Here is a 14931-nt window from a genome sequence, read left to right as displayed (position 1 = left end):
CAAAGCAACATTTGACACTGAGCCACATGAGGCGATATTAGAGCAGGTGACCAAAAGCTTGGCCAAAGAGCTGGGTTTTAAGATGCATCATGAAGGAGGAAAGTGAGGTAGAGAGATGGAGAGGTTTAAGGAGGAAATTCCAGAGCCTGGAGTTGAGGCAACTGAAAGAACGGCCACCAATGGCAGAGCGGTTAAAATCAGGAATGTTCAAGAGGCAGGAATTAGATGAGTGCAAAGATCTCAGAGGGTTGTAGCTGGAGGAGATTACAGGGATAGGGAAGGAAAGGGAAGAGGCATGGAGGGATTTGAAAACTAGGAGGAGAATTTTTAAATTTTGGTGCTTCTTAAATTGGAACCTCTTAGGTCAGCGAGCACAGGGGCGATGGGTGAACAAGACTTGGTGTGGGCAAGCGCACAGGTAGCAGAGTTTTGGATGACCTCAAGATTACAGAGAGCTTGAATGTCGGAGGTTGGTCAGGAATGTGTTTGGATAGTTAAGTCTAGAGGTAAGAAAGGAATGGACAAGAGTTTCAGAAGCAGATGAGCTGAGACTCGGGTGCAGTGGGGCAATATTACTGAGGTGGAAATGGACGGTCTTGGTAATGATGTGGATATGTGGTCGGAAGCTCAGTTTGGGATGAAGCATGTTACTGAGGTTGTGAATAGTCTGGTTCAACCCCAGACAGTTGCCAGGGAGACAGATGGAATCGGTGGCTAGGATATGAAATTTGTTGTGGAGACTGAAGACTATGGCTTTTAAATTCCCAATATTTAATTAAAGGAAATTTCTCCTCATCCAGCACTGGTTGTCAGACAATTAGGATGGTCTGTGAGTTGCAGGGGAATTCAGAGGTGACGGTGTTCACCTACACCTGCTACCCTGGTCCTTCTAGGTGGTGGAGGTTGAGGGTTTTTCTCTTTCTGTATCTCTCTCTCTGTCTCTGCATATAGAGGCCAGAGTCTTGTGTAGGCCCAGACCAGGAGGCATGTTCCCTTCCCTGAAGAACATCAGTGAACCAGTTGGGTTTTTATTACAATCCAGCAGTTTTCATGGTCAATTTTTCCTAGTGCCGGCCTCACAAATTACCAGATTTATTCAGTTCAATTTCACAACCTGTCTTTGTGTTTTTGTGGGTTCTCTCTCACTCACTTTTGTCTGTTTTAAATCAGTTTCACAGGGTATTAGAAGGGGAGCATTTGCAAAATGAAACAACAAATCAGTATCTGACAGAGTTGCCTAATTTATTGAAACCTGAATGTCATTGGATTTTGAACATGGTCGGAAAAAGCACCATTCATAGTGGAGAGAAACTGTACACGTGTTCTGTGTGTGGACGAGGCTTCAGCCAATCATCTGGCCTGTCGAGACACAAGTGCAGTTCAAGTGGGGAAGAACCGGGGAAATGTGGAGACTGTGAGGAAAGATTCAACTACCCGTCTGAACTGGAAATTCACCAACGCAGCCACAGCAGAGAGAGGCCATTAGTCTGCTCTGTATGTGGGAAGAGATTCACTCATTTTTCCACCCTGCTGACACATCAGCGAGTTCACACTGGGGAGAGGCCCTTCACCTGCTCCAAATGTGGGATGGGATTCACTCAGTCTTTCAACCTGCTGAGACACCAGCGAGTTCACACTGGGGAGAGACCGTTCACCTGTGCCCAGTGTGGAAAGGGATTCAGTCAGTTATCCACCCTGCAGACACACCAGCGAGTTCACACTGAGGAGAGACCTTTTAAATGTCCAGACTGCAGGAAGTACTATAAAAGTTTAAAGGAACTAATGTTCCATCAACGTGTTCACAGTGAGGAGAGACCTTTTAAATGCCCAGACTGTGGGAAATGCTATAAAGGTTCCAGGGAACTGATGTTTCATCAACGAGTTCACACTGACGAGAGACCATTCAGGTGCTCTCACTGCGGGACTGGGTTCAGGTGGCCATCTCAGCTCATTGAACACCAGCGAATTCACACTGGGGAGAGACCATTCACCTGCACTGAGTGTGGGAAGGGATTTACTCGGTCATCCCACCTCATGGCTCACCAGCAAGTTCACACTAATGAGAGACCTTTTAAATGCCCAGACTGCGGGAAGTGCTGCAAAAGTTCCAGCAATTTGTTGTCCCATCAACGTGTTCACACTGAGGAGAAACCTTTTAAATGCACAGACTGTGAGAAGTGCTTTAAAAGTTCCAGCGATCTGATGTGCCATCAACGTATCCACACTGATGAGAGACCATTCAGGTGCTCTCACTGTGGGACTGGGTTCAAACGATCATCTCAACTCACTGTACATGAGCGTATTCACACCGGGGAGAGGCCATTCACCTGCTCCGAGTGTGGGAAGAGATTCACTCAGAAATCCAACCTGCTGAGTCACCAGCGAGTTCACAAGTAACGACAGGAGATGGATTTTGCTGTTAATCACATCCAGGATGCAACCATGTTCATTGGGTCTTTTTCTGCTGATGTTAGCAAATTCCAGCCCAATTACATGTGTTATTATTCTGGGTAAAAGTAAAATAAATCAGCTTTTTGTTAAACACACAGTCTGTTGAATCTTGTTGATATCCCTGACGTAAGTTAGTTCCTTTTGAAGTGCTCTCCCTCTCCCCGTCTCCTCCATCCTCATCAACAACAACAAGTGTGAGGAGCTCATGGAGCTTCTTTGTCACTAAGATTGAGACAATCGGAGCAGCTGCCTCTCCTGCTTCCCTCCCTTCCACGAACACACCGGACCAAACTGTGTCTAAAGTTCCCTTTTGTTTGAGCCCTGAACTCACATCTTTCTCCAGTTTCTCTTCTATCTCCTGTCAATCCCTGTCAGACTTCGTCTTGTCCATGATGCCATTTCCACTAAACTGCTGACCATCCATCTTCCCCATGTTGTTGATATGTTAACAGTTCTCTCTCACTCTCTTCTGGTTTTGTCCCTCTCACCTTTAAATACACCATCCTCACCCTTCCTGAAAAAAAACACCCTTGGCCCCACTGTCCTTGCAAACTGCTGCCCCTTCTCCAACCTCCCTTTCCTTTCCAAACTTGGTGTCCCCCCCAAGGATCTATCCTTGGCCCCTCCTATTTCTCATCTGCACTCTGTCACTAGGTAACATCATCCTAAAGCACCGTGTTAGTTTTCACATGTATACTGACAATGCCCAGCTCTACCTCACTGAGCAGAAATGAGCAGAACTTTCCTCCAATTAAAAATTGGGAAGACCAAAGCCATTGTCTCAGTCACCACTACAAATTCCGTTCCCTAACTACTGAGTCCATCCCTCTCCCTGGGAACTGTCTGAGGCTGAACCACACTCTTCACAATCTTGTCAGATTTGACCTCAAGGTGAGTTTCTGACCACATATCCACACCGTCACTAATATCAGATATTTCAATCTCCATAACGTCGCCTGTCTCTAACCTACCCCAGCTCATCTGCTGCTGAAACCCTCATCCGTGCCCGTGTTACCGTTAGACTTGACGATTCCAATACATTCCTGACCAGCCTCTCACATTCACCCCACCCCCACCTGGAAATGTGAGATCGTGCAAAACTCTGCTGCCCTTGTGCTTTCTCACACCAAGTCCCGTTCGCCCATCACCTCTATGCTCACTACATTGGCTCATGGTCAAGCAATACCAAGACTTTGAAATTTGCATTCTGCTTATAAACCCATCCCTGGCCTTGTCCCTCCCTGTGTCTGTCATCTCCAGTCACACACCCACTGATATATCTGCACTTCTCCCATTCTGGCCTCTTTAGTATCCCTGATTTTAATCACTCCACCATTCTTGGCCGTGTCCAGGCATGAAACTTTGAAATTCCCTCCCTGAACCCCTCCACCTCTCTTTCTTGATGAAAGATGCTTGTTAAAATCTGCCTCTCCAATCAGGGTTTCAGCCATCGACTCAAATATCGCCCTGTGACTCGGTATCAACATTTTCTTCCTGAAACTGCTCTGAAGCACCTCGGGATGTTTTATTACATTAATCGTGTTATATAAATTCACCATGTTACTGTTTCATGACAGGCAGTTTGTGCAAAGTAAGATTTGCTGACTTCCAGGTGAAATTGTTTCTGCAGCAAAATAGTTAACGTAGATTAAATTGGACTAATATTCATTAAAGTAAAATCTACAATTTTAAATCATCCGTCAAAGGGAAAGAAAATTCTTGTATCCATTTAGCACCTTCCACATCCTCAGAACATTACAACGTGATTCATGGTCAATGATGCATTTTGGAAGGAAGAATGAGGAGAGGCAGAATAAACTAAATGGTACAGTTTTGAACAGAGTGACCTGGGAGTGTATAGACACAAACCTTTGAATCCATCAGGACAGGTTGATCAAATTGTTTATAAAAATCTCATGGAGCCCTTGGTTTCCTAATGGAGGTATGGAGTGGAAAAGCAAGACAATTATACCGAATCTTTATAAATCACGATTAATCCTCATCTGAAATCTTGTGCTCAATTCTGAGCACCACACTTTGGGAAAGATGTCAAGGCCTTGGAGATGGTGCAGAGAAAATTGACCAGAATAGTATCAGGTATGAGGGGTTTCAGTTGTGGAGAGACTGGAGAAGCTGGGATTGTTCTCTTTACAGCAGGGAAGGTTAAGGAGTGATTTAATAGAGGTGTGGTAATATTTATTTTTAGGAGTTTTTGTTTGCATAGGGAGAAATTGTTTCCATTGGCAGGATGGTTGGTGTGTCAACAGGTTAAATGACTGAGTGAATCTCTTCCCACACTCAGTACAGGTGAATGGTTTCTCTCCAGTACGAGTGAGTCGGTATTTCATCAGATCTTGAGAGCTTTTAAAACTCTTCACACAGTGAGAACAATTAAAAGGTCTCTTATCAGAGTGAACAACTTGATGGGTAGTGAGGCTGGACACACAAGTGAATCCTTTCCTACATATGGAGCAGATGAACAGCACCTCCCTGGTGTGAACTCACGGGTCGTAGGGATTAAACTCCTTACTTACAACAGGATCGGATGTGACAATAGAGTTCAGTTATTGAGCAGCTTTATTAAGAGAAAGGCAGGACAAACTTCTAGACTAAAGGTAAAGTTCAGACAGTGATTTACAGAACAATGTGAGCTCTATACTTCCCGTGTAGTATCTGGACAGCAGAGCGCACTTCTTTCCCCGTAGCTTCTGGTTTTCTTGTGGAGTTTCCAGCTTTCTTGCTTCTTTATTATTTCTTTGCCGTCTTCCCTTTGTTCTTTTCTGCACTGCACCAAACCCCTTGAGAGGATTGTTCTTATGCTGGAAACCCCCCCTAACTCACTTCCCTGAGGCTACTAATCAGAACTGTCCATGTACATTTCACTACACAATCACGTGGCTCTTGTCCAATCACAGGTGTGTTCATGCGAACAGCATTTGCCTGTTGATGAGAGGAAGATACAAGGAGTATATGAGGAATTTCTCCTCTCAGAGGGTCATTAGTTTCGGAATTCTCTCCCACAGAGAGCAGTGGGGACAGGGTCATTGAATAGATTCAAGGCTGAGTTAGAGAGATTTTTGATCTTCAAGGGAGTCAAGGGTTATTATGTAGGTAGGTGGGAAAGTGGAATTAAGGCCACAATCAGATCAGATCTTATTGAATGGCAGGGCAGGCTCAATGGGCCGAATGGCCTCCTGCTCCAGTTTTTTATGTTCTTTTATTCCCTGTATCCGAGAAAAGGGAACTGTGAACAATATCAGTGAACATGGGCAAGCGGGGTGTTCAGCAGTTTAGTGGGAATAGGATTGAGGGAAGAGGTGGATCTCATGGACAAGATGAGCTCTGAGAGGGCATTAGGGAGAAAGATGCTGGTTCAGGGCTTGGAGAAGGAGCAGCTTCAGAGGCAGTTTGGCCCGATGGGTTCGTGGAAGATAGAGAAGCAGCAGATCAGACTGTCTCAATCTTAGTACAAAGAAGCTCCATGAGCTCCTCATACTTTTTTGCTCGAGCTGAGGATGGAGGAGACAGGGGAGAGCGAGAGCCCATCCATTTTCTCAATCCATTGATGTGTCAGATATTCTGAGTATTTCTGGCATTTTATGCTCTTATCTCTGGTTAAAGAAGTTGGACGTTACATTTATTCATGATTAACTTATATTTATTCTCATCTATATGCAAGTGGAAACATCTTCCACTTGTCAACCCTGTCAAATCCCTGAATAATCTTAAATTCCTCGATCAGGCATTCCTCACTTTCTTTTCTAGAGAAAACCTATTTAACATGCTCAGTTTTTGTGATTGATACAACTTTTCATTTTTGGCATCATTCCAGTAGATCTTTCTTACATTTTCTTCAGTGTTCCTAGATCCATTATATAATATGGAGACCGTGCTAATCTGAGTATCCAACTCACCATTTGCTCACAACTCACAAATGTCTGTTTGTTGGAAGGATCAATAGGAGAGAGGACTGTGGTCTCCAGCTGTAATTCAACATCCCCTATTCAGCCATTTTTCGCATTAACAGAAAATAAGACCAGTTTAAATGAACAAATCCAATGAGCCACTCTGTGACATTATGGAGCATCTACAAATTTGTCTGTTACGATTATAATGAAATAGAGGTCCATTTTCACTCTTAATTCAGCAATTATGCTATGAAGAACAATGTTGGAGAATGACTGGATTTCAGCATGGTGACACTAGGACAGACTAAATTAATATGATTGCTGAGCAGCGAGATGGTGGATTTGAAATTTGTGTGCACCTTGTTTGTGCATTTTCCTGATTAAAAGATAAATTAAATTCATTCAATTAAAAACATGTCATGTTCAGTGTGGCAGGCTGTTACAAGTGGGGTACCTGAAGGATCAGTGTTGGGGCCACAATTGTTCACAATCTATATAAATGATTTGGATGTAGGACTAAATGTAATATTTCCAAATTTGCTGATGACACACAGCTAGGTGTGAATGTAAGTTGTGAGGAGGATGCAAGGAGGCTTCAAGCAGATTTGGACAGGTTAAGTGAATGGGCAAGAACATGGCTGATGGAATATAATGTGAATAAGTATGAAGTTATCTACTTTGGTAGAAAAAGACAGATTATTTCTTAAATGATGAGAGATTGGGAAGTGTTGATGTCCGAAGGAACCTGCGTGTCCTTGTTGATGAGTCACTAAAAGCTATCATACAGGTGGAGCAACAATTAAGAAGGCAAATGGTATGTTGACCTTCATTGCAATGGGATTTGATTATAGGAGTAAAGATGTCTTGCTGCAATTGTACAGCCTTGGTGAGACCACACCTGGAGTATTGTGTACAGTTTTGTTCTCCTTATGTAAGGAAGGATATACTTTCCATAGAGGGAGTGCAACAGAAGTTCACCAGACTAATCCCTGGGATGGCGGGATTGATTTATGAGGAGGGATTGAGGAAACTGGGTCTTTCTTCTCTAGAGTTTCGAAGAATGAGAAGTGATCTCATTGAAACTTACAAAACTCATACAGGATCGATGTAGGTAGGATGTTTCATCTGGCTGGCGAGTCTAGAACCAGGGAACACGGTCTCAGAATAAGGGTCAGGCCATTTAAGGGTGAGATGAGGAGGATTTTTTTTCACTCAGAGGGTGGGGAATCTTTGGGATTCTCTACCCCAGAGGGCTGTGGAAGCTCAATCATTGAGCATGTTCAAGACAGAAATCGATAGATTTCTGGATATTAATGTCATCAGGGGATATGGGGAGAGGGTGAGAAAGTGGTGTTGAGCTAGATGATCAGCAATGATCTAAATGAATAGCAGAGCAGCCTCGATCGGCCAGATGGCCTAATGGTGCTTCTATTTCTTAAGTTTGAGGTAGAATTTTCAGCATCTGCGGTATCTTGTTCTTGGATCACGGTGGATCAGATTTGAATCACTTAACGTTAGTGTTTAAATAAGTAAGAGAAATAAATTTTAAAGATTGAGACAACAGTAACTTCCACTATGTTCAACATGAAACTAAACTCTGCTTATTCATCATCAATAACAACTTTAAACACAAAGTTTCCAGCCGGGATTGAACCGGACACTTTCTCATATAAAGTAAAGGTGATAATCATTACACTGGGGAAATGAGTGTGAATCCCCCCCGGACAGAGGGGAACTGACCATCCATCTCTAGCTCTAATTCCCAAACAGAAAATGCTGCCAAGAATCAGCAAGTCAGGCTGAGTCTGTGGCCGCTCTCAGCTTTGGAAACCGTCACAATGCCCGGGTGATTGACGACAGCTCCGGACCAATAGGAAGAGAGGGCGGGACTGGAGGACCGAGCTGGAGCGGCTGGTCCTCCAAACAATCGGAGTGAGTGAGGGGCGGGACAATGACTGAAGCATGCGCAGTGAGGGTAATGGCGATGGAGAGGCTTTTTCTCTCGGGTCTGCATTTGGAGGGACCGGTGGATCCGGCGGGTGGGCGGAGAGGCTTCGTAAAGATGTGTAAACCGCAAACCCCGAAAAAGAACTTAACGGTCCCCGTTTAGACCGAGCGTGGCCGCAGATTCCAGGGCTTGGCGCGGGTTAACGGCCGCCCTGGGCAATGTTTTCAATGACCGGGGTGTGCCTGTGGCCAATAGTTTAGAATGGGGACAACTTGTCCATCAAGCTGCATCACGCTTTGAGTCCCAATGTCTTATTAATGAGGCAGAGCAGCAAAGAAAAGGAAGCAAATCCTACTCTCCTGATCCCACTACCTCATGGGATGTCCTGCCCCATGTGTCCAAAGATCTGCGGGTCTGTCCAGTCGCATGAAGACCCACGGCAGAAACTCACGACCCTGAGTAGACGCCATCCTCAAACCGAGGGACTGCTGATGACAATGAGGGGCAATCTGCAGCAGGGTGCATGTGCGCTCATCCTAGGACAGATAGCAGGAGGAGAGGATGCTGTGAATTTCTATCCTGGGTTGTCAGGGATGGATTTTGGAAACTCCTTTTACAAGGGGTTGGAAGGGGAGGATTAACACAGAGCAAACTCAAACCAAGGGAAATGTTTGTCTCTTCTGAAGTTCTAACCTGGTCTGTCCGTGATGACTTGTAAACTTCTTTTACAGTGTATTAGAAGAGGACTTCCAGAAAGGAAACTCAAACCAAATATCACATCAAAATCTAACAGCGGCACTCAATTCATCAGAACCTGGATATAATCGTCTTTTGAGTGTAAGCATTGAGTTCTAGATCATTACCACTCACTGCATGTGACTGTTCTTCTTCACATCGATCCTGTAGATTCTGTCCAAAATCTTAATCTGTGTCCTGAAATCCTTTTATAATCAGCTAATGTGGACAGCTTTTCTTTATCTACTTTCGCTAAACCTGTCATAAACTTGTACACCTCTATCAAATCTTCTCTCAACCCCAGTTTCTCCAACCTACCTTTCAATTAAAATCCCTCATCCCTGGAACCATTCTGGTAAATCTCCTCTGCACCCTCTCAAGGGCCCTCACATCCTTCATAATGTGTGGTGATCACTGGTTTGCACAGACCCAGATGTTCTGTGTTCGTGACTGTGATGTCATCACACACCGACAATTGCTCAGTGACATCACCCCGCACCCCGGGTACTTCCTCAACTGGGAGATTTTTCTCTGACTCCAGTGCTTCTGATATCTTTCCAGCTGCAGGCTCCAGCAGGAGATTATAAAATTGAAAAGTGTGAAATTGTTTCAGAGGTGAGTATTTTTGAGCATTCGTTTACAAGTTAGAGTTTTTACTGCTCTACTCTGTTATCTGTGGTCTGGTTCCGTGGCCCTGGGGCTGGTGTGGCTCCTTTATTGTGGATCTGAATCCATGTGCATCCATTGCTCTGTTTCACCTCTGCCCTCCTGATCATCTCTCTGCTACTGTCTAACGTCCTCTGTCTCTAATATTGGGTGTATTTTAGCTATGTTTAGTATTTTATTGTTACTTCTGCCAACCATGCCTAAATGTGGTTTCCACTGCTGCCCATTCCCCCGACCATATGCTGCTGGCTTCCCAGCTTATCTTCCCACAGTACCTTTCATAGTCAAGAATTGTTTTTTCTGCACGATCGGCCATTTCTCTTCTGCTTCTGAGCTTATGTTGACCGTCAAATTCTGCACCATTTTTATTCTCCATAATTCATTCCACACACCCTGAAATGTTAACTCTTTCATTCTTCACAGATACTGCTTGATCTGCTGAGTATTTCCAGCATTTTCTCCTTTTATTTCAGATTTCCATCAGCTGTGGTATTTTGCTATTATTTGTTATGACAGTTGATGGTAAATGCTGAGTTGTTCAAATCCCAAAGGAAAACTTGAAACAACTGCCACAACTTGTTTTGCAGTTTGTGTAAATTTTGAGATGTGTGCCTTGAATTCAGTAGTAATAAGACCACCAAGTCTTACAGGTTTTTATAAAACTAAATTAAACATTTATTCATAAGAGAAATGATTTTTAAATACATACATAGATCTACAAATTACTACTATGATAACTTCTAAATCCCCTAATCAACCTAACTCGTTAACGCAACAGTAAGACACAGATTTTAAAAGACCAAGGCAAAGAAACATAATACCCTGAACAAGTCGAATTCAAAATGAATTTTCTTAACTTCAGTCCTTTGAAGACAGCAACTTGAGGCATAGAAGCTGAAGGCTTTTTCACACTTGTAAGCTCTTAAAATTGCCTTCCCCTACAAACAGTCTTCTCTCCTTTATACATATTTCCCTCTTTGAATGCAAATACCCATTGTTTCATTATGTCATTGGACTTTATCTCCCTGATAATAAAAACCTCTCATGGCACTAAGCTTTACTATGCATCTTTGGGAAAAATAAACACACTCTTTCTAAACTTCACCTGGCTATGTGACACATTTCACTCCCTCTTTTGAAAACAATCCAGCCTGGCTTATTTAAAAATACAAATGTTCCCTTGACACCTATGTTTCTAAACTTCTCCATGTTTACCTAATTAACATTTCAAACCTAACTCCTCCTTACATCAAAGCACCCAGACTAGCTGCCTCTTATTCAATCAAGTCCTACACACACACACACACACACACACACCCGCATATAGACACATCCTACAAATACTTTATTTTACAATAAATTCCAACAATATAATGAGAATTATTATATCTTTCTGACATATTTTATTGCAGGTATTGCTCACAGAACTGAGACTAGAATCACCGACAGACCAGTTAAGAGCCAGTTTATAGGACAGTGGCCTTTTCATTGCAGATGTTAATTCCTTGACTCCAGTCTGGGTCCTTTTTCGTCAAGTCATAGAATCATTCAATGATTACAATACAGACGGAGGCTATTCAACCCGTTCTGCCTGTGCTGGCTGTCTGCAAGTGTAAATCAGCTAGTCCCATTTCCCTGCCCTTTCACGAACACAAGACCAGCAGCAGATATGACCAATCCCCAGTTACCTGTGGAGAAGATGATGTTTGATCTTCTTGAACTGCTGCAGTCCGTGGTGAAGGTGCTCCCACAAAGCTGTTAGGTAAGAAGTTACAGGTTATTCACCCAGCAATGATGAAGGAAGTGATATATGTCCAAATCAACAACAACAATTTGTATTTATATAGCGCCATTCATGGAAGAGAAATTTCCAAGGTGTTTCACAGAAATGCTACAAATAACATTTGACACTGACCTACATAAGGAGATATGAGGGTAGATGGCCAATAGTTTGGTCAAAGTAGCAAGTTTGAAGAAGTATCTTAAAGGAGGAATGCGAGGCAGAGAGATGGAGAGGTTGAGGGAGGAAATTCCACAGCTTATGGCCTTGGAGCTGAAGGTGCAGCCACCAAATACGGAGCGATTAAAATGAGGAATGCTCAGGATGTCGGAATGAGAGAAGTGCAGATCTGTGTGTGGGGATGGACGAGAGTGGTGTTGGTTGGGCTGAAGGAGATTATAGAGATAGGGAGGGCAAAAGGATTTGAAAATAAGGGTGAGAATTTTAACATTTTGATATTTCATACCTGGAGCTTTTGTAGGTCAGCGAGCACAGGGAAGATGGGTGAACATTTGCGCCACACAAGTGCCAGGCAATGACCATCTCCAATAAGAGAGAATCTAACCATCTCCGCTTGACATTCAATGACATTACCATCGCTGAATCCCCCACTGTCAACGTCCAGTGGGGGAGGGGGCACGGTTACCAACGATCGGAAGCTGAACTGGTCTAGACTAAAAAAATACCGTGGCTAAAAGAGCAGGTCAGAGGTGAGGAATCCTGTGAGGAGCAACTCACCTCCTGACTCCCCAAAGCCTGCCCACCATCTACAAGACACAGGTCAGGAGTATGATGGAATACTCTCCACCTGCCTGGATGAGTTCAGCTCCAACAACACTCAAGAAGCTCGACACCATCCAGGACAAAGCAGCCTGTTTGATTGACACCACATCCACCACCTTAATCATTCACTCCCTCCACCACTGACGCACAGTAGCAGCAGTGTGTACCACTTACAAGATGCACTGCAGCAACTCACCAAGCCTCCTTCGAGAGCACCTTCCACAGGCACGCATGAGCGAACTTGCCCATTCGCCCTCCTCCACACAGGCAATGCTGCAGGATGCGATTCATGCTGGGCAGGCCTTAATTGGTCTGCCAGCGTGAAATCGTGCTTGGGCCCCAATCACAGGCGGTAGTCAGCTCCCCAAACGCTCCCGCTCGCCCCTGCCGAGCCCACCCGACGAGGGCAAAACTCTACCCTTGGTGTGAGTAGCACACGAGCAGCAGAGTTTTGGATGACCACAAGATTACAGAGAGGTGAAATGTTCAGTCTAGAGGTAACAAAGGGATGATGGTTTCAGAAGCAGGTGAACTGAGACTGGGCGGAGTTGGACAATGTTATTGAGGTGGAAATAGGCGGTTTTGGTGATGATGTGGATATATGGTTGGAAGTTCATCTTGGGGTAAAATATTTCACTGTGATCAGTTGCTGTGGAGAGCGATGGAGTTGGTTAGAGAGTGGACATTGTAGCAGGGACTGAAGACAATGGCTTCAGTCTTCCCAATATTTAAATGAAGGAAATTTCTGCTCATCCAGTACTGGATGTCAGACAAGTCAGGACGGTATGTAACTTGGAGGGGAATTTGGAAGTGAAGGTGTTCACATACACCTGCTACCCTGGTCCTTCTAGGTGGTGTGTAGGTTGAAGGCTTTGGAGATTCTGTCAGAGTTATGGTCAAGCTGTATATATATAAAATCCCCCTCCTATCCCTTTCCTTTGCTCCCTGCCTTCTTCCTCCTCTCTTCCCATAGAGACCAGAGTCTTGTGTAGACCCAGACTGGGTGGCAGGTTCCCTTCCCAGAAGGACATTAGTGAACCAGTCACGTTTTTAGGACAATCCAGTAGTTTTCATGGTCACTTTTCCCTAGTGCCAGCCCCACAGATTACCAGATTCATTCAGTTCAATTTCACAACCTGCCTTTGTGTTTTTGTGGGTTCTCTCTCACTCCCTTTTTTCTGTTTTAAATCAATTTCACAGGGTATTAGAAGGGGAGGATTTGCAGTCAGAAAACTGAAACCAAACATCTCATCTGGATCTCACGGGGTCACTCGATTCACCCTGACCTGAATATTATCAGCCTTTGAACATGGAAGCAAAAAGCACTGTTCACAACAGGGAGAAACCATGGAAATGTGGGGACTGTGGGAAGCGATTCAATTACCCATCTGAGCTGGAAATTCATCAGCGAGTTCATACTGGGGAGAGGCCGTACACCTGCTCCGAGTGTGGTAAGGGATTCACTAAGTCATCCAACCTGCTGACACACCAGCGAGTTCACACTGGGGAGAGGCCATTCCCCTGCTCCGAGTGTGGGAAGGGATTCGCTCAGTCTTCCGACCTGCTGACTCACCAGCAAATACACACTGGGGAGAGGCCATTCACATGCTCTAAATGTGGGAAAGGATTCACTTGGTCATCCCACCTGCTGAGGCACCAGCGAGTTCACACTAGGGAAAAACCACTCACCTGCTCTGAGTGTGGGAAAGGATTCACTAATTCATCCAACCTGATGAGACACCAGCGAGTTCATATTGACAAGAGACCTTTTAAATGTCCAGACTGCGGGAAGTGCTATAAAAGTTCCCTGGACCTGATGCATCATCAACGTGTTCACACTGACGAGAAACCGTTCAGGTGCTCTCACTGCGGGACTGGGTTCAGGCGATCATCACAACTCATTGTACACCAGCGAATTCACACTGGAGAGAGACTGTTCACGTGCTCTGACTGTGGGAAGGGATTTGCTTATTCATCCCACTTGCTTACACACCAGCGAGTTCACACTGCTGAGAGACCTTTCAAATGCCCAGACTGCGGGAAGTGCTATAAAAGTTCTGGGGAACTGATGTCCCATCAACGTGTTCACACTGATGAGAGACCGTTCAGGTGCTCTCACTGTGGGACTGGGTTCAGGCGATCATCTGACCTCACTGTACACCAGCGAGTTCACACTGGGGAGAGACCATTCACCTGCTCTGAGTGTGGGAAGGGCTTCACTCAAAGATCCCACCTGCTGAATCACCAGCGAGTCCACACAGGGGAGAGGCCATTCATCTGCTCCAAGTGTGGGAAAGGATTCACTCAGTTATCCCACTTGCTGAGACACCAACAAGTTCATTTACAATGATGAGAAACCGTTCTGGTGCTCTCAGTACAGGACTGGGTTCATGCAATCATCTGAACTCACTGTCCATAAGTGATGCCACACAGGAGAGGCCTTTCACCTGCTCTCAGTGTGGGAAGAGGTTTACTCGGTCATCCACCCTGCTGAAACACCAGCAAGTTCACAAGTTTCCACAGTGATGGGATTTTGCTGTTAACCACATTCAGGACTGAACCATATTCATTGGATTCTGTTTCTGCTGATGGTAATAAACTCCAGCCCAATTATAGGGGTTAAGGTTTTGCATAAATGTCAAATAAATCAGTTTTGCGCT

The 14931-nt window shown here is 44.6% G+C and overlaps 3 protein-coding genes and 1 long non-coding RNA gene across 7 annotated transcripts in view; 2 read left to right on the top strand and 2 right to left on the bottom strand.

Moving 5' to 3' along the window:
• Positions 1–2421, top strand: part of LOC144697435 (uncharacterized) — an 18743-nt gene extending 16322 nt beyond the window's left edge. The window contains exon 3 of the mRNA XM_078569411.1: positions 1963–2421. Coding sequence (XP_078425537.1) covers positions 1963–2397 — 435 coding nt within the window. The 3' untranslated portion in view covers positions 2398–2421. The remainder of the gene's footprint in view (positions 1–1962) is intronic.
• The window catches only part of LOC144697286 (uncharacterized), a 229749-nt gene that overhangs the window by 57957 nt on the left and 156861 nt on the right, over positions 1–14931 (bottom strand). The window lies entirely within an intron of this gene.
• Positions 1–14931, bottom strand: part of LOC144697360 (uncharacterized) — a 309889-nt gene that overhangs the window by 260932 nt on the left and 34026 nt on the right. The gene's annotated exons all lie outside the window — the stretch shown is intronic.
• The window catches only part of LOC144697020 (uncharacterized), a 16251-nt gene extending 1320 nt beyond the window's left edge, over positions 1–14931 (top strand). The window contains exons 1-3 of one of the 4 annotated variants that reach the window (XM_078568785.1): positions 8269–8334; positions 9039–9144; positions 13472–14931. In XM_078568785.1, the coding sequence (XP_078424911.1) occupies positions 13581–14621 (1041 nt within the window). In that variant the 5' untranslated portion in view covers positions 8269–8334; positions 9039–9144; positions 13472–13580 and the 3' untranslated portion in view covers positions 14622–14931. Of the gene's footprint in view, positions 1–8268; positions 8399–9038; positions 9145–9603; positions 9658–11120; positions 11471–13471 lie in introns of those variants that run through there. The other 3 variants (XM_078568786.1, XM_078568788.1, XM_078568787.1) reach the window with 3 other exon arrangements.

The sequence above is a fragment of the Cetorhinus maximus genome, chromosome 23, assembly GCF_964194155.1.
Source record: "Cetorhinus maximus chromosome 23, sCetMax3.hap1.1, whole genome shotgun sequence".
Lineage (NCBI taxonomy): Eukaryota > Metazoa > Chordata > Chondrichthyes > Lamniformes > Cetorhinidae > Cetorhinus > Cetorhinus maximus.
This window is presented reverse-complemented; position numbering and strand designations above follow the sequence as displayed.